This window comes from Ursus americanus, chromosome 23, assembly GCF_024610735.1.
Source record: "Ursus americanus isolate L20-20 chromosome 23, mUrsAme1.1.p, whole genome shotgun sequence".
NCBI classification, from domain to species: domain Eukaryota; kingdom Metazoa; phylum Chordata; class Mammalia; order Carnivora; family Ursidae; genus Ursus; species Ursus americanus.
In genome coordinates this window covers 45,117,625-45,137,636 of record NC_142149.1, presented here as the reverse complement: position 1 = coordinate 45,137,636, position 20,012 = coordinate 45,117,625, and the positions used below count along the sequence as shown (strand labels likewise).

The window sequence follows — 20,012 nt, the reverse complement described above, 5'->3', positions numbered from 1 at the left end:
ATGCTCTTGCCCTATTGGTGGGAAAGCAAACTGGTGCAGCCACTCTGGAGAACAGTACTAGATTTCTCAAAAAGCTAAAAATATGAAATTCTAGTAATTCTAGGTAATTCTAGTTATTTTAGGTAATTCTAGTAATTTCACTACTAAGTATTCACCAAAAGGATAAAAAAATACTGATTCAAAGTGATACATGGACCCCTATGTTTATAGCAGCATTATCAACAATAGTCATATCATGGAAAGAACCCAAATGTCCATGGACTGATGAACGGATAAAGAAGATGTGAGATAGATATATCTATATCGATATCGATATCTATATCTATATATCTATATCTAGATATAGATATATAATGGAATATTATTCAGCCAGTAAAAAAGAGTGAAATCTTGCCATTTGCAATGACATGGATGGAGCTAGAGAGTATTGTGCTAAGCGAAATAAGTCAGTCAAAGACAAATACTCTATGATTTCACGCTTACATTTAAATTTAAGAAACAAAACTGATGAACACAGAGGGGGCAAAAAAGAGAGGCAAGCCAGGAAACAGACTCTTAACTATAGAGAAAAAATGGATAGTTACTGGAAGGGTGGTTTGTGAGGGGGGGAGGTGGAGAGAAGGGGTTAAACAGGTGATGGGCCTTACGGAGGGCATTTGTTGCCATGAGCACTGGGTGCTGTACGTAAGTGACAAATCACTAAATTGTACACCTGAAACGAATATTACACTGGATGTTAACCAAATGGAATTTAAATAAAAAGGTGGTGAAAAAACTTAGAGCTAATATCATACTTAATGGTGAGAGATTGAATGCTTTCTCCCTAAGTTCAGGGACAAAGTAAAAATGTTTGATTTCACCACTGTCATTCAACATTGTATTTGAAATCCTAAGCAGTGAGAAAGGACAAGGAAAAAAATAAAAAGTATATAGAGGGGAAAGTATTAAACCATCTCTGTTCATAGACAACTAGATTGTCTATTTAGAAAATCCCAAAGAACATAAAATGTCATTCCAGAAGTAGTGAGTTGAGTAGTACCATGGGATATAAAGTCAATGTATTAAGAAGCTTTATTTCTGTGCATAAATATAAAATAATGTTAATATATGAAAATCAAATTTATATCAACTGACAATAAACATATGTAAAGTGGAAAAACTCTTCAAAGTACTACTTAGGGGTGCCTGGGTGGCTCAGTCGGTTAAACATCCAATTCTTTATTTGGTTCAGGTCTTGATCTCAGAATCATGAGGTGGAGCCCCATGTCAGCTCCAAGGTCAGCAGGGAGTATGCTGGAGATTCCCTCTCTCTCCCTGTCCCCCTGCCACTTCCCCTGCTCATACTCTCCCTCTCTCTTTAATACATACATACATACATTAATAAAATAAAGTACTATTTACACTAGCACCAAAACATTTGATACTTAGGCATAAATCTTAATATATGCATGAAAACTACAAAACACTGATTAAAGAAATCAAAGAAAAAAGTGGATAGATCTAAACTGTGCATGGATGAAAGACTCAATATTGTTAAGATGTCAACTCCACCAAAGCTGATCCAGAGCTTGGACACAATTCCAGTCGAAATTCCTACAGGACTTTTTTGGTACAAATTGACCATCTGATTATAAAATGTATATGTAAAGGCAAAGAAACTACAAAAAAATTGAAACTGATTTTGGAAAAGAAAACAAAGGTAAAGGACTCATACTGCCTGGTTTCCAGACTTACTGTTAATTAAAATAATCAGGAAAGAGTGGTATTGGAGAAAATCTAGAAATATGGATCACTATGAGTATAGAATAGTAGATAGAGTCCAGAAATAGATCACTAAAGTACTGCCCACTGATTACTGACAAAGATGCAAAGACAATTTCTGGAAAATGATCTTTTCAACCAGCGCTGCTGGAAAAATTGGATTTCCATGTGCAAAAAAACAAAAAAAATGAACGTCAATCGATACCTCACACTCTCTACATTTCACTTAAAATGGATCATACACCTAAATATTTGTATGAGTATTGAGACTGTTGCCCCTGACGTCCTGTTTCGTGGAGTTAGAGAAGTTCCAGAGCAGGCAACAAGGAGCGTGCGGAGCAGAATTCAGGTGCCAGTTGAAGTCAGTGCAATTACGGTAGCTGTGGCTAAATAAGAGATGAAACTGAAGAATTTATAATAGTGCACAAGTGTCTCACGTAGTTCTCAAGAGAGGAGTGCTTCTTTCAGGGGGTGGTTTCATAGAGCAACGTTTTCATTGAATTGGAAGATGAGCACACCATCTGGATATTTTGCTGTTCTTATGTAAACTGGCATCCAAAGAACAGAGTTGCCATTCTGCCTGAGGTGGTGATATTGATTACCAAGGTGAATCTGGGTTGTTGTATACAACTGGAGCAGAGAGGACCATGTCTGAAATTCTGGGGAACACTTGGATGCCACTTAGTATTTTATCTAATAATAAATCTGACTGGAAAGCATAACGACCTAATAAAGAGGGGACTGATGAGGGTGAAGATTCCCCAGGAATGAAGGTTCCCATTTACTACTATGGAAACAGCCCCATCCAGCTGAGATGATGGCCAATGAGAACATAGAATGTGTAGTGAAAGGAGTTACCAATGCCAACTGTAGCCTTGCGATCAATTACAGTACAAGGAAGGACTGGAAAATAGGTAATCTGACACATGGGAAGAATGGTTGAAATGATGGTGGTGACAGGTTCTGTGAAGGTTTTCCAAGAGAGGTAATGATGTGGAAGTACTTCAGTGGGATTCAAACCTGAGTTTCCTTTTCTATCTCTGCATGAAGAAGAATTGAAAATAGTTCCTTGGAGATTCGGGGCTTTTTCTGTTTCCATACAAATTTAAGGACTATTTGTTCCAGTTCTTTGAAAAATGTCCTCTGTATTTTGACCGGGATAGCATTGAAAGTGTAGAATGCTCTGGGTAGCATGGACATTTTAACTATGTCAAAGCTGGGGGCATCACAATGCTGGATTTCGAGCTGTACTACAAAGCTGTGATCACAAAGACAGCATGGTACTGGCACAAAAACAGACACATAGTCCAGTGGAAGAGAATAGAGAGCCCAGAAATGGACCCTCGGCTCTTTGGGCAACTAATATTTGATAAAGCAGGAAAAAAACATCCAGTGGGAAAAAGACAGTCTCTTCAATAAATGGTGCTGGGAAAATTGGACAGCTATGTGCAAAAGAATGAAACTTGACCACTCTCTCACACCATACACAAAAATAAACTCCAAATGGATGAAAGACCTCGATGTGAGACAGGAATCCATCAAAATTCTAGAGGAGAACATAGGCAGCAACCTCTACGACATCGGCCAAAGCAACCTTTTTTCATGATACATCCCCAAAGGCAAGAGAAACAAAAGATAAAATGAATTTATGGGACTTCATCAAGATTAAAAGTTTCTGCACAGCCAAGGAAACAGTCAGAAAAACTAAGAGGCAGCCCACGGAATGGGAGAAGATATTTGCAAATGACACTACAGATAAAGGACTGGTATCCAAGATCTACAAAGAACTTCTCAAACTCAATACACGAGAAACAAATAAATCAAAAAATGGGCAGAAGATATGAACAGACACTTTTCCAATGAAGACATACAAATGGCTAACAGACACATGAAAAAATGTTCAAAATCATTAGCCATCAAGGAAATTCAAATCAAAACCACACTGAGATACCACCTTACGCCAGTTAGAATGGCAAAAATAGACAAGGCAAGAAACAACAATTGTTGGAGAGGATGTGGAGAAAGGGGATCCCTCCTACATTGTTGGTGGGAATGCAATTGGTACAGCCACTCTGGAAAACAGTGTGGAGGTCCCTTAAAAAGTTAAAAATTGAGCTACCCTATGACCCAGCCATTGCACTACTGGGTGTTTACCCCAAAGATACAGATGTAGTAAAGAGAAGGGCCATATGCACCCCAATGTTCATAGCAGCAATGTCCACAATAGCTAAATCGTGGAAGGAGCCGAGATGCCCTTCAACAGATGACTTGATTAAGAAGTTGTGGTCCATATATACAATGGAATATTACTCAGCTATCAGAAAGAATGAGTTCTCAACATTTGCTACAACATGGACGGCACTGGAGGAGATAATGCTAAGTGAAATAAGTCAAGCAGAGAAAGACAACTATCATATGATTTCTCTCATCTATGGAACATAAGAACTAGGATGATCAGTAGGGGAAGAAAGGGATAAAGAAAGTTGGGGGGTAATCAGAAGGGGGAATGAAACATGAGAGACTATGGACTATGAGAAACAAACTGAAAGCCTCAGAGGGGAGGGGGTGGGGGAATGGGATAGACCGGTGATGGGTAGTAAGGAGGGCACGTATTGCATGGTGCACTGGGTGTTATACACAACTAATGAATCATCGAGCCTTACATCGGAAACCGGGGATGTACTGTATGGTGACTAACATAATAAAATAAAAAATCATAATAAAAAAAAAAGAAATTAAACATTTAGGGGTGCCTGGGTGGCACAGCGGTTGAGCGTCTGCCTTCGGCTCAGGACGTGATCCCGGCGTTATGGGATCAAGCCCCACATCGGGCTCCTCCGCTAGGAGCCTGCTTCTTCCTCTCCCACTCCCCCTGCTTGTGTTCCCTCTCTCGCTGGCTGTCTCTATCTCTGTCAAATAAATAAATAAAATCTTTTTTTAAAAAAGAAATTAAACATTTAAAATGTTTAAAAATGTTTAAAAAACAAACACAAACAAAAAAAGAAATTCAACAATGGCCCTATACTCAATTGACTTAATCTTAGGGAAAGGTGACATGGGGAAGATAGTCCACTGAATGTGCGGATTTCTGACAGCTGTACGGTTACAAATGTTTGGGAAGATATAAGCAGGTATCAGGTGTAAAAACTGATTGTTGTTTGTAACTCAAGTAATAGTTCTAGTGCCCCAGAGTCTTTTCTCATAATAGTAGATCTGTTCATTCTCGCTGTTCTGCCCTCAGTGACAATCCCCTCTCTAGGTCAGCTTCTATGATGCCCACAAAGTCTGTATCACCCAGAGTATTCCTCCTGGTGGTAAACTACTCCAGAAAATACTTGTGTTTGAAGGTCATTTTGAGACTTTACATTAGCTCTCTGAAGTTTCCCCGTGTTACTTGGTACTTCTAAGTTCTTGAAAGAATTTGCAAAATGATATTCTGTCTTTTTTTAGAGATTTATTTATATATTTTAGAGAGGGAGAGAGAGTCTCAAGCAGACTCTTACGCTGAGCGTGGAGCCTGACATGTGGCTCAATCCACGACTTTGGGATCATGACCTGAGCTGAAACTTAAGAGTCTAATGCTTGACTGACTGGGCCACCCAGGCACCCAGCAAAATGATATTCTAATGGCAATTATATTTGCTATTGATGATCTACAGTTAACTGTATATATTGCTGGATAGCAATGATATTCATTGGTGATGCTTGATCAGTTAGCTAGTGCTGAGCAAAATATTTTCAAATATCAGATTTCCCATTAAAATGTTAAAAAACCAAAAAAAAAAAAGGGAAGAATTGAAAATAATCTGGGAGAATTCTCTCTTATTCCAGTACTTTCTATGCATCTGCATATGGTTGGGTCACAGAGATCTAATCTCTGTTAGCTGCAGGTTTATCTCTCGCCTTGAGTATGTTTATGAGAAACTGGGTTGTAGTGAGAGATTATGCCACCCTGGAATCTTTCCAAAGTATGTGTCTTTCATGGCACTTTGTTCAAAGACTACTTACGACTTATTCTTGCCCACAAAGTAAAGCCTCTTACACTGTAAGATATTTTAGGATATTCACAGCCTGGTCCCTGTTCCTTTCTATGGCTTCTCCAACCATCCTCCTTCACCTCCCAAAATGTAGGCTCCAGCCCCACAGGACTACTGTATATTCCCTAAACTGGCAGCGATTAAGCATCCCTATATGAACTTCTCTCCTTCCCCACTTCCCCCAAAGTATACTCAGGTGTGATCAGTGATGTAATCGGTCACTGCTCCAGGACTCAGAGCATTTGTCCTAAGGGTCCTGGGTAATTTCTGTGTCTTTAATGAGTTCCTTTAAGATCTAGACTCCTCTGGGATCCAGGGCCTCCTAGACCCAGGGAAGCATAGAATGGGAGATGTGAGAAGGGATGTTGCAGACAGAGGTGACTACAGAGGCTGTCAATTCACACGTCTCAGTAAATAAAGGGAAACAGGACCTTAGGTAGTGTACTGGAGTCACCCTCAGACACACTGGGTAAGTTGGGCAGAGGGTGAATGAGCTGGTCCCTTAGGGTCCTTCCAACCCAAGGATCTTGCTTTCCCAGGTTGTGTGATGTTCTGCAGGATAGTTCTTCAGGTATGATAACCCTCCTCTTCTTCCCCTCCCTGCCTCCCGAGACTTCCCCACATTCTAGAAATATTTTTATTAACGTTTACCAGTTACAATCTTGTTTTCAGTGATAGCATTTGTAAATATTAGTGTGTCATATATTCTTACAAGATTGTATATTTCCAATGTAATGACAGCTCTTGTGGTAGGCTTTATTTGTTTAAATTCAATTAGCCAACACATCATTAGTTTCAGATGTAGTGTTCAACAATTCATCAGTGCTGTGTAACACCCAGCTCATCTCATCATGTGTCCCCCCCTTAATGCCCATCGCCCAGTTACCCCATCCTCCCACCCACGTCCCCTTCAGCACCCCTCAGTTTGTTTCCCATAATTAAGAGTCTCTCATGGTTTGTCTCCTTCTCTAATTTCTTCCCATTCAGTTTTCCTCCCTTCCTTTATGATGTTCTGCTTTGTTTCTTATATTCCACATATGAGTGAAATCATATAATTGTCTTTCTCCAATTGTCTTATTTCACTTAGCATAATACCCTCCAGTTCCATCCACATTGATGTAAATGGTAAGTATTCATCATTTCTGAGGCCTGAGTCATATTCCATTGTGTGTGAGTGTGTATATATATACAGATATATAGATATAGATATATAGTACATCTTCCTTATTCATTCTTCGGTCAAAGGACATACCGGCTCCTTCCACAGTTTGATTATTGTGGACACTGTTGCTATGAACATTGGGGTGCAGGTGCCCCTTCTATCATGACATCTGTATCTTTGGGGTAAATACCTAGTAGTGCAATTGCTGGGTCATAGGGTAGCTCTATTTTAACTTCTTGAGGAACATCCATAGTGTTTTCCAGAGCAGCTGTACCAGTTTGCATTCCCACCAACAGTGTAAGAGGGTTCCCCTTTCTCCACATCCTCACCAACATTTGTTGTTTACGGTCTTGTTAATTTTAACCATTCTACCTGATGTAATCATTGTGGTTTTGATTTGTTTTCCCTCATGGCTAGTGATGTGGAGCATTTTTTCATGTGTCTGTTGGTCATTTGTATGTCTTCTCTGGATAAATGTCTGTTCATGTCTTGTGGTAGGCTTTAATGCAGTAGTTTGAGCCCTTGTTTTATTTTAGAATCATCTGGGAACTTTAACATTTTTTGTACAGGCCTCCTTTAAGATTGTGACTATATTTATCTGAGGGCACCCAGTAATCTCCATTTTTAAAAGCCTCATATATATTTGCTACTCACTGTATAGTCCATGGACCACAGCACTGCAGTCCCTGGGTGCTAATTAAAAATGTGCAACTATGGGACACCTGGGTGGCTCAGTCGGTTAAACATCTGCCTGAGCCAACTCAGGTCATGATCCCAGGGCCCCGCAATGAGCCCCGCGTCAGGCTTCCTGCTTGGTGGCGAGTCTGTTTCTCCCTCTCCTTCCACCTGCTGCTCCCCCTTGCTTGTGCTCTCTCTTGCTGTCAAATAAATAAATAAAATCTTTTAAAAAGATAAAATAAAAATATGTAGAACTGGCCTACTGAATCAGAACCAGCATTTTAGCAGAATTCCTGGGTGATTTTTAATTTTAGAAGCACTGTGCTAGATGATTCTTATGTGCAGTCCAGGGTGAGAACCACTGACAATGGGTAAAGCTGAGAGAGTCATTACCTAATTAGTGGTAGCATCTGCAGGTGCTGTCTCTGGTTCCTCAGCATACTGTCAAGACCAGAGATGGATCCCCTCATCTACTGGGAAGCAAAATTCTGAGGAAACAGCTGTGAGATTTCCCCTAGATGTTTGTTCCCACTGTGATGCCAGTATGTAATGTCCACGTGTAAAAACTGTTAATGTAGTTGGATCAAACAGCACCAGCAGAGTCAGGTCTTTAACGAAGGAGCCTCACATCTCTTGGTGGTTCTCCTCTGCTTTCTTTGTCAGCTTTTAGAGACACTAAGGTGTGTATTAGTCAGGTTTCTCCAGAGAAACAGAATAAATAGGAGAGTATAACTTTATATCAATACTTGTATTTATATATCTACATACCTGGTTATATGTCTCTACTATCTCTATCATCTATATTCGTGAACAGGGTAGTCTTATCTGAGGTACCCCAACACTCTCTATGGGTAGAGTATTACATTCATAACTCTGTAACAAGGTAACAAATTTAGTGCTAAATGGTGGAAGCAAGTGAGTACTTCTTCTGAGAGGATTTAATAGGAGTAGGTATTCTAACATAACATGAGTTTGCCGTCTCTAGAGTTGAAAGAATGCATGTCTCAGGCTGAAGCACAGCCAATAAATATTTATGAAACATTGGCTGTATCCAGGCACTGTGCCAGGTGCTGACACTTCTGCAGTCATGAAGGCAGACATGGCGTTTCCTGCATGTTTACAACCCAGTAGGGAGAACAGCTGTAAACAGTTCCCTGGGCATTTAATGCTTTAGGGACAAGTACAGGATGCTGGGGAAACATAGTAGCAGGTTCTCACCTGGTCTGGGGAGGGGGGACAGGAGAGATGTAGCTGCGTAAGTGACATGTAATATGGCTGAAGGGTAAGTAGGAGCAAACCAGGTGAAGAGGGGGGAAGATGCTAGGCAGGGGGGACAGCAAGTGGAAAAGGCTGGAGGCAAGAAATTGTGCCTTTCAAGTCCAGCATTTCTGGAGAGGTGAATGTGAGTGTCACTATGGGGCCAGGTGAATCTGTGGAAGTCAGCAAGGGGCAGGTCTTGAAGCAACTTTTGTGCAATTCCTTTGGAGGGAATTTTGCCTTTATCTTGAGAGCAATGAGAATCTGTGAAGACTTTAGGGAGAATGATGATCAAATGTTCATCTTAGAATGCCACAGTGTGAATGAAGGATATTGAAGGAGAGAGTGTTCAAGTGTGGAAGCAGGGAGATGAGTGAAGAGAGAAGAGGCTGTCGCAATAGTACAGACAAGACATGATGTCAGCCCAGCCAGGATAGTGATGGTTGAAGTAAGGAGTGGATGAATGAGAAAGAGGTTTAATGTGGCAGAGTCTTTAGGATGTTTTGACAGATTAGATATTGAGGGAAAGGAGGGGACTAAAGAAACCTCTCAGGTGTATGACTTGCCCCTTGATTTCTTTTACTGAGATAGAGGGAATTAGAGGAGGAAGGAATTGGAATTGAGAGAAGGGCACGACATGACTTTCTTTTAGGATCTGCCTAGCTTAAAATGCATGTGATAAGTCTAAGGGAAGATAATCATTAAGCAACTAGGTACACTGTTTTATAGATTAGAGAGTCATCTACATCTGAGGTTTAAATGGTAATCAAGTCCTTTGGAGTAGATGAGTTTTTCTTCGTGCTATATGTAGCATTATAAGGGAACAGTGTTGAGGAAAGAGCCCTGGAACATCACCATGAAGAGTTTGACAAAAAGAAACTAATTAGAGTTACTGAGGATGCCTGGTCAGATAGATATGAGGAAAACCAACATATAGGTGTCCAGAAGGTAATGGGTAAGAGCGTTTTATAACGGTTGGAACATTGTTAAAGAGAAGTGAAGAAAAGTCGTTTCTGATCATGGAGGTTCTGTCGTTAGAGATTTGGAGTATAGAAATGGTAATTATTGTGATGAGAGTGATATACAGTATCTTTACAGAGCACCTAACATTATGTATCCCAGAAATATGTTTGGTTTTAAATTCCATTTTTAATGGATACTGTAATTTCTTTGTAAAGATACTGAAGGCAGAGCATGATAGGAAAGAATCAAACTGTCATCTCAGAATTCGTCCTCCTGGGCCTGCCCATTGATCCAGAACAGCGAGACCTGTTCTATGCCCTGTTCCTGGTCATGTATGTTACCACCATCGTGGGGAACCTTCTCATCATCATCCTCATTCGCCTGGACTCCCACCTCCACACACCCATGTATTTGTTTCTCAGCAATTTATCCTTCTCCGACCTCTGCTTCTCCTCTGTCACAATGCCCAAATTGCTGCAGAACATGCAGAGCCAAGTCCCATCCATCCCCTATGCTGGCTGCCTGACCCAGATATACTTCTTCCTGTTTTTTGGAGACCTGGGGAGCTTCCTCCTGGTGGCCATGGCCTATGACCGCTATGTGGCCATCTGCTTCCCCCTGCACTACACCACCATCATGAGCCCCAAGCTTTGTCTCTCCCTGGTGGTGCTTTCCTGGGTGCTGACCATGTTCCATGCTATGTTACACACTCTGCTTATGGCTGGATTGTGGTTCTGTGCAGACAACACAATCCCCCACTTTTTCTGTGATATGTCTGCTCTGCTGAAGCTGGCCTGCTCTGACACTCAAGTTAATGAGTTGGTGATATTTATCATGGGAGGGCTTTTTCTCATCATCCCATTCCTGCTCATCATCATGTCTTACGCACAGATTGTGTCATCCATCCTCAAGGTTCCTTCTGCCAGGGGTATCCGCAAAGCCTGCTCCACCTGTGGCTCCCACCTCTCTGTGGTGTCTCTCTTCTATGGGACAGTTATTGGTCTCTACTTGTGCCCATCCACGAATAATTCTACTGTTAAGGAGACTGTCATGGCTGTGATGTACACTGTGGTCACCCCCATGCTGAACCCCTTCATCTACAGCCTGAGGAACAGAGACATGAAGGGAGCCCTGGGGAGAGTCTTTTGTAGAATGAAAATTACCTTCTTTGTATAATGGTAACATTTGATATTTTTACATATTTCTATCTAGTAGATATAATAATATTGGAGTATTATTCCAGATTTTTTCCCTTACCCTGGAAACTTTCTGTTAAGATGGTATAGTAAATAATTATTCAATATGTAAAAGAGATGAAGTTGAGCTGTGTAGTTGAACTAGGAAAGAAGGGTCTTGGTGACCTGCTGGCTACGTCTTCCTCTTTGTGTTCCCAGGTGATTCTGGCCAAGTGTAGTTTAAGAACTCCTGTTTTAAATGATCTTCATGCCTTACAGTAACTAATTTATCATGGGAAACTACGTTTCTTTTTTTAAGCCAGAACTCCGCTTTGATTATGGCATAATTTTAAAATAATTGTCTATACTCTTAGGTCAATACTAAATGAGGTCCTACATCTCCACCTCCCAGCCTCCTTCTTAATGTCTCCTACTTACCTCTCTCTGCATAAGATTCACATCATCTTATCTCTTAATCTTCCCCCTCCTTATTTGTTTTCATGTATTCTCTGTTTTCTGACCTGGCCTGACCTGAAATGGATTTTTCTAGCCCTTGATACAAGAGTGTATTTTGTCTTTACCTGGAGATAACTAATATTCAACCAAGGGACCTAAAGTTTTCCCCAGGAATTGGGAAAGAATTTGGAAGATGGTAAACAAGTTCAGAGTTTAAGGATGCCTCTATTCTGTTTGGGTTTTGTACCTCATAAAAGAACTTTGTATCTATGTTTTTATCCTACCCTCAACCTCATGACAATTCCAAGGAATAGAGAGGATAGGGCTACTATTTCATAGACCGAAAAGCATGATGTTCAATTACTTCTCAAGTACACAGTGTGTCAATTGTTGAATCTATGTAAGATTCCAGACTGTGATTCTATGATTTCTTTTCATATTCATTCACTTTAGAAAGAAAGAGAGCACCCATTAAAAACAAAGCAAAACCAAAACCCAGCCAAAACAAACAACCAACTCCCTCCCCAAAAAAACCCTGAAAAACCAAAACCCTCTTAGCTCCATTTATGGCATGGACTAGTTTTCCAACCTCAGTCCATTTGTGCCCTCAGTTGTCCCCTCTAAGCTATGGCATCCAAGCCCACCACTTTCATCCTCAAGTATATTCTATCTGAAGTCAAGACTTTTCTCCAGAGTTCCAAACTGTTCATTGGACATCTCCACTTGAGGCTCTGTGAACAGTTCAAGCTCAACATGCACAATACTGAACTCTTTACATTCCCTCAAGTCTGCTCTTTGTCCTTTATTCTATATCTTCATTTATGCCACTTTCTACCCAGTTACCTGAACAGCCATACAATCTTGCATAACATATTTTCATTTAATATTGTATTTCTTAAAATAGTTTATTATATCCATGAGACAGCTAAGGTAACACTAATTCCTATAATGGATAAATTCTGAAATCTCAGAGCCATCATACAACAGATATATAGTGGCAAGAAAAAAGATTAATATTTAAATTAATGTACTTTCCTCTATAACAGAAAAATTCCATTAAAAAGAGAATGAAAAACAGACCCTATTCTCAATAGAAATGGAATTATGTGCAGGAATATAAGAAGAAAATTATAAAACGTTACTGAAAGATATAAAAGAATACCACAATAAGTGGACATATACAATGACCCTGGATGTCTCCTTTTAAACAGCTTTCGAAGAGTAATTTTTATACACTAAAATCAATCCATTTAAAATTGTGCATTTTGATGAGTTTTGAAACCTCAATATTTTAACAACATCAGTTCTCCTAATACATTCAGTACAATCCAAGTCAAACTCGGAAAGGAATTATTTTGTGGAAACTGACAAGCTTATATTGATGTTTGACATATTTGACCACATAAAAAGAGGAAACCTATCTAGGACAAAAGATAACATAAACAAACTTGACAGAAAATTGGCAGACAGTAACATGCCTAACACACAAGATTAAAATTCATAATATACAAAGAACACCTACAAGTAATATAAAAATAAAACAAATTGAGTATCTCAAATAGCCAAAGCAATCTTGAAAAAGGAATGCAAAACTAGAACCATCACAATTCCAGATGTCAAGTTATGTTATGAAGCTGCAGTGACCAAAACTGTATGGTACTGGCACGAAAATAGACACACAGATCAATGGAGTAGAACAGAAAACCTCAAAATAAACCCACAGTTATATGGTCATTTAATCTTTGATAAAGGAGGAAATAATAGCTAATAGGAAAAATACACTCTCTTCCACAAATGGTGTTGGGAAAACTTGACGGCCACACGCAGAGGAGGGAAACTGGACCACTTTCCTAAAGCATACACAAAAATAAATTCAAATGGCCTAAAGACCTGTGAGACCTGAAACCATAAAAATCCTAGAAGAGAGCACAGGCAGTGATGTCTCCTGACATCTGCTGTAGCAATGTTTTTCTACATATGTCTCCTGACGCAAGGGTAATAAAAGCAAAAATAAACTATTGGGACTACATCAAAATAAAAAGCTTCTGCATAGCAATGGAAACAATCACTAAAACTAAAAGGCAACCTACAGAATGGCAGAAGATATTTGCAAGTGACATATCTGATAAAGGGTTACTATCCAAAATATATGAAGAACTGTTACAACTCAACACCCAAACACCAAATAATCCAATTAAAAAATGGACAGAAGACATAAACAGACATTTCTCCAAAGAAGACATACAGATGGCCAATAGACACATGAAAAGATGCTCAACATTACTCATCATCAGGGAAATGCAAGTCAAACATACAATGAACTATCACCTCACACCTGTCAGAATGGCTAAAAGTCAACAACACAAGAAGCAACAAGAGTTGGCAAGGATGTAGAGAAAAAGAGACCCTCTTGCACTGTTGGTGGGAATGCAACCTGGTGCAGCCACTGTGGAAAACAGTATGGAGTTTCCCCAGAAAGTTAAAAATGGAACTGTCCCATGATCCAGTAATTGCACTACTAGATATTTCCCCCCCAAAATACAAAAACACTAATTCAAAGGGATACACACACCCCCATGTTTATAGCAGCATATTTACAATAACCAAATGATGGAAGCAGCCCAATTGTCCATCAGTAGAAAAATGGATAAAGAAAATGTGGTAAATATATACACACAATGGAATATTTTTCAGCCTCTTAACTACAGAGAACAAACTGATGGTTACCAGAGGGGAGGAGAGCAGGAGGATGTATGAAATAGGCGATGGGGATTAAGGAGTGCACTTGTTGTAATGAGCACTGGGTGATGTGTGGAATTGTTGAATCATTAGATTGTATACCTGAAACTAGTATAACAGTCTATGTTAACTATACTGAAATTAAAATACAAACTTAATACATAAAAAAATTAACAGAAAATTCATGAAGAATAAACAGTATGAAAAGATGTTCGACTTCAATGATAACCAAGAAAAAGAAAATTGAAAAAATAAGAGTTGGTAATTGAATGACCACATAACTGACAAATTTATAAATGATTGAATTTCTATTTTAATAGCAAAATGTGAGAATAGAGATTTGATTTTACTTTATTTTTTTAAAGATTTTATATATTTATTTGACAGAGATAGAGACAGCCAGTGAGAGAGGGAACACAAGCAGGGGGAGTGGGAGAGGAAGAAGCAGGCTCATAGCGGAGGAGCCTGATGTGGGGCTCAATCCCAGAACGCCGGGATCACGCCCTGAGCCGAAGGCAGGCGCTTAACTGCTGTGCCACCCAGGCGCCCCGAGAATAGAGATTTTAAAAGATGAAATCCTGTATCATTACACCTGCGACATTCAAAACAAAAGCTACAAGCTTAATTTCAAATTAGTTTATTTTGCTTATACTCCATCAGTTGCTCAAATCTGTTCATATTTCATTCATTAATACTTACAGCACATATCAAACTCTCTCTCCCTTCCTCATTACCTCCATCCCCCCTCTCTCTTCCTCTTTCTTTCTCTCCTTTCCTTTCTTCTTCTTTTTAAAAGGTCTGATTCAGGGTGCCTGGGTGGTGCAGTTGTTAAGCGTCTGCCTTCGGCTCAGGGCGTGATCCTATCGTTCTGGGATCGAGCCCCACATCAGGCTCCTCTGCTGGGAGCCTGCTTTTTCCTCTCCTGCTTGTGTTCCCTCTCTCGCTGGCTGTCTCTCTGTCAAATAAATAAATAAATAAAATCTTTAAAAAATAAAATAAAAATAAAATGGCTGATCCATGTTGAATCACTATATTGTACGTCTGAAACTAATATAACACTGTATGTTAACAGGAATTAAAATAAAAACTTAAAAAATAAATAAAATGGCTGATCTATTTGAGATCATTTTCAGCCATCAAGACAGCGACTAAATTCAGCATTTAGGATCTCCTAGAAACAAGAACATTTTCATACATAATTACAATAGCATTATCACACCTGAGAAATTTAACATTAATATACATATATTTAATGCAATCTATATACAAATTTCTCCAATGATAAAGACTTGGTTTTTATTAGATGTTTGTTAACATCTAATTCACATACCATACCATTTACCCATTTAAAGTATAAAATTAATTTTTATATACTCAGAATTGTGCAACCATCACCATAATCAATTTTAGAACATTTTCATTACCCCCAAAGAAATCTCATTAACAATCACTACCCAGTTCTCCCTAGGAATCACCAACTTACTTTATGTCTCTATGGATTTGCCTGTTCTTGATATTTCATATAAATAGTATCATATACTATGTTGCTTTTGTGATTGCCTTCTTTTAATTGGCATAATGTTTTCAAGGTTTATCCATATTATGGTATGTGTCAGTACTTTATTTTATTGCTGAAAAATATTCCATTGTTTGGATACACCACATTTTCTTTATCTAGTCATTGGTTGATGGTGGTTTCCACCTTGGCGCTGTTGTGATTAATGCTGCTGTGAACATTCATGTACAAGTATTTGTTAGTACTTCAATTTTTTAGGTATATATGAGGGAGTAGAATTGCTGGATCATATGGCAATTCTATCTTCCCTCCTTCCCAATGACCGCCATCTTCTGCCTGCTTCCTAGCACACGCACTATTCCTCAGCTACACTGAACTTCCTTTGCTTTTAAAAAGCTCCAGGCTCTCTCACCTGAGTTTTTCTATATACTATTCCCTCTATAGATACTTTTATTTTCTTTTTATGAAAAACTCCTCAGATTCTGCTTAAACTTCATTTAAAAAATGTCTTCCCTGACCTACTGGATAAGGTTAGGTGTCCTGAATATGCACTGTTATCACTTCTTGTATTTCCCCTATGATAACATTTGTAATGCTTGGCAGTAGCTTGTTTAGTTGCCATGTCTGCCAGCTAGACTATAAAGTGTCTGAGGGGAGGAACCATGTCTGCCTTGCCCACAGTTTTTCCCACAGTCATGGGATCGGTGTCTTGCCCATGGTAGGTACCCAGTAAATATTTCTAGACGGAATGCATTGATGAACTAATAGATTAAAGATTTCCTGGGTGAATCAATCAGCACAATTGTTATCGGCACCCATGTTATCATGGAGCTTAAGGCAGACCTGAGAAGAGAAGTTGGTATATATGGAAGGAATCACTGGACAACATATAACAGTGGTGACCAAGTGCTACAGTGTTTGACTCTGATAATTGTTTTAGAGGCCAGATATTGCAGAAGGTAAAGAAGGGAGATACTAGTGTGGGCTGTAATGGCAGGGGAAAGCTTTCTTGAGAAGATCAGGCTTAGAGTAAACCCAGAATTCTGTCTCAGGACATGACTTACTCAGAAATGTGCAGGAGTAAGGGTGGAGGCAAGTACTGGGTTTGTTGTTAATGAGTTTCTTTGAGACACAGAGATCCCAGAGATCCCAGAAGAGAGGAGTCAGAAGACAATGGCAGGGACTCCAGCTGAAGACGCTTGATGGGGAAGTAACAAACAAGAAGCAGGCTCTGGAGCCACACTAAGACAAGCTGGGTAAGCTGGGATGGGGTTCAGAAGAGGTAGTTATTCCAAAATCCCCTTTAGCAGATTAAATTAAGATTCCATAATTATATAGTGCAACTCTTGCAGGATGATTTAGAAGTCATCAGCTTCATTGTTTTCCTCTCTAACAGTGATTCCCATCTCTGAACGTAACTGGGAATCACCAGAGCTATTAGTGGGAACAAATAAATTGTATGTTTGTGGAGTACTTGATACTTTGCAAGTGCCAATCATTCCAAACCTGCAATTCTGCAAGGTATGTAAGATTCACTGATGGTGGAGTGTAAGGTTAGAAGAGTTCAGCAATTTGCCAAGGTCACAGGCCAGTAAATGATGGAATCTGATTCCTGTGGCCTCCAAAATATTTTGGTTGGGGGTGAGGTAAACAGAGTGTAAGAGACGATTTTGGGAGCCCCTTTCCATGAAGCCAGGTTCCCTCACCCTCAATCGAGTTATCCTAATATTAGTATCTTTAGCTAGGGATAGATTCAACTCATAACTTGGGAGGAAATCCTCACTATTTGGGTTCCAAGTCTTTGTCCCTTCTGGGCCAGTAGCTTCTTTCATCCCACAATACTCCTTTCCACTTACTCTACTTGCACCTTGAGCTGTGCTCAAGCTGTGGGGGGGTGGAGATGAGGTTAGGGGTACCTGGGAAAATACTACATCCTCATCACAGAACTTAATGATGACAGTAGTAAGTCTCACCAATGCCACACTTTGTCTTGCCTTCTTTTGGCAGAGTAAATTAGGTACTGTTTTGTTCCTATTGAGCTGATTAGGGAACTATGGCTAAGGGAGGTTAAGTTTCTTGGCCAGGTCATGGTACAGGTATGGGTGTAGTAAGGGTTGATTGGCTCCAGGGCCCAACACTTAAATGCTGTGTATGCACACTGGGGTCCTCCCAATCTCAGCTGCTTCCCTGCTGTCTATCTCATTCCTACTCCCTTCTAACTCTTGTTTCTCTAATGTCCCCTGGGTCAATCAAGTCTTTTTTTTTTAAGTCTTAAAAGGGAAAACAGACAAGATTTTCATGTGGGTTGGGGTAGTATTAATCTAGGTAACAAAGAAATTAAGGTGGAGGAGACATTTTTCTGGTAGTTCCAGTGTTAGGCACTGGATCTGAAGTTCTAGGGACTGGGTTCTAGTGCCTGCTGATGATGAGAGAAGATCAACTGCCTTCTAATCTGCAGCAACTCAGACCTTCGTGTCATTCTCCAGTTTGGGGAACGCCCCACGGTTCTCAATGCCCCCCAGGCTGTGGCAGGTGCGGAACACGGGCTCAGATCAGTTTTGGCTCATCATCTCCTTCCCCACACCACTAAGGTGGGTGGTTGAGGGGGTGTGTAAGCTGGGTGGGCAGACAAATAGATGGGCTTTTCTTTGGGGTAGGAGTGCTGGGTGTAGTCCAGCGAGAAGGATGCAGCTGCTGATGGGTATGTGGTGGTAGAGCCCCACTTGGTTTTGCACACTCCTTGCTCCAGGTAAAGCTGGTGGAGAGGCAGCTCAGAAGAATATATATATATACATATACACATATATATTCACACTTTTATACAAATTATTCCTAATTTTTAAAAGGTAGAACAAAAACAACATGAAAATGGGAAACCAAACTGTCTTCTCAGAATTCGTCCTCCTGGGCCTGCCCATTGATCCAGATCAGCAAGACCTGTTCTATGCCCTGTTCCTGGCCATGTATGTTACCACCATCGTGGGGAACCTTCCCATCATTGTCCTCATTTGTCTGGACTCCCACCTCCACACACCCATGTATTTGTTTCTCAGCAATTTATCCTTCTCCGACCTCTGCTTCTCCTCTGTCACAATGCCCAAATTGCTGCAGAACATGCAGAGCCAAGTCCTATCCATCCCCTATGCTGGCTGCCTGACCCAGATGTATTTCTTCTTGCTTTTTGCAGACTTGGAGAGTTTCCTCCTGGTGGCCATGGCCTATGACTGCTATGTGGCCATCTGCTTCCCCCTGCACTACACCACCATCATGAGCCCCAAGCTTTGTCTCTCACTGGTGGTGTTGTCCTGGATTCTGACCACTTTTACCTCTTTGTTGCACACCCTGCTCATGGCTCGGTTGTCTTTTTGTGCTGATAATGTTATCCCTCACTTTTTCTGTGACATGTCAGTTTTGCTAAAGTTGGCCTGCTCTGACATTCAGATAAATGAAATGGTGATCTTTATTTTGGGAGGGCTCATCATTATTGTTCCATTCCTGTTGATCTCTTCATCCTATGCACGAATTGTGTCCTCCATCCTCAAGGTCCCTTCTGCCAGGAGCATCCTCAAGGCCTTCTCCACCTGTGGCTCCCACCTCTCTGTGGTGTCTCTCTTCTATGGGACAATCATTGGCCTCTACTTGTGCCCTTCAGCTAATAATTCTACTGTTAAGGAGACAGTCATGGCTGTGATGTACACTGTGATTACACCCATGTTGAATCCCTTTATTTACAGCCTGAGGAATAGGGACATTAAGGGAGCCTTGGGAAGAATCTTTCAAAGTGGACAATTCAGCTTTCTTTGGGACAGGGACTCTAAAGATTAAAGTATGTTTTCAAACAGTAGCTATTGACAATGAGTAGTATTCTGTGAAGTCTAGTAGTACCCAAGCTAATGCAACCCTAATAGCACTTCCTGGGTCTTACTGACATGTGCTAGTGATGGGTCCATCGCACCTCTTGGGTTTACCACAGTTTCTGGGGGTGATGTAGCACAAGATGGGCATGTAGTGGACACTTAGTAATTATTATTCAAATTTGAATAAATACCACTCTAACATTAGCATTTACTGCACACACAAAAATGTACAGTAGTTCCCAATTCTCTAAGAAATAAATCCAAATTTCTCAGCCACTTCAGTGCTTTGCTTCTGCCAAATATGTTTATTCCATGAAGAATACCTTCCAATTTATTTTGTACATCCTTTTGTAATTTTGTACTATCCAAGGACCATCATTTCTTCCCTTGCTAACCTATTCAGTTCTTAAT

At 40.1% G+C, this 20,012-nt stretch overlaps 2 protein-coding genes across 2 annotated transcripts; both read left to right on the top strand.

Moving 5' to 3' along the window:
* Positions 1-10,089: 10,089 nt before the first annotated feature.
* Positions 10,090-11,034, top strand: LOC123776976 (olfactory receptor-like protein DTMT). The gene has a single exon (XM_045773367.1). The coding sequence runs from the start codon at positions 10,090-10,092 to the stop codon at positions 11,032-11,034; it is 945 nt and encodes a 314-aa protein (XP_045629323.1).
* A 7,572-nt stretch (positions 11,035-18,606) lies between these two features.
* LOC123777157 (olfactory receptor-like protein DTMT) lies at positions 18,607-19,569 on the top strand. Its single transcript, XM_045773636.2, has one exon. The coding sequence runs from the start codon at positions 18,607-18,609 to the stop codon at positions 19,567-19,569; it is 963 nt and encodes a 320-aa protein (XP_045629592.2).
* The last annotated feature ends 443 nt before the right edge of the window (positions 19,570-20,012 follow it).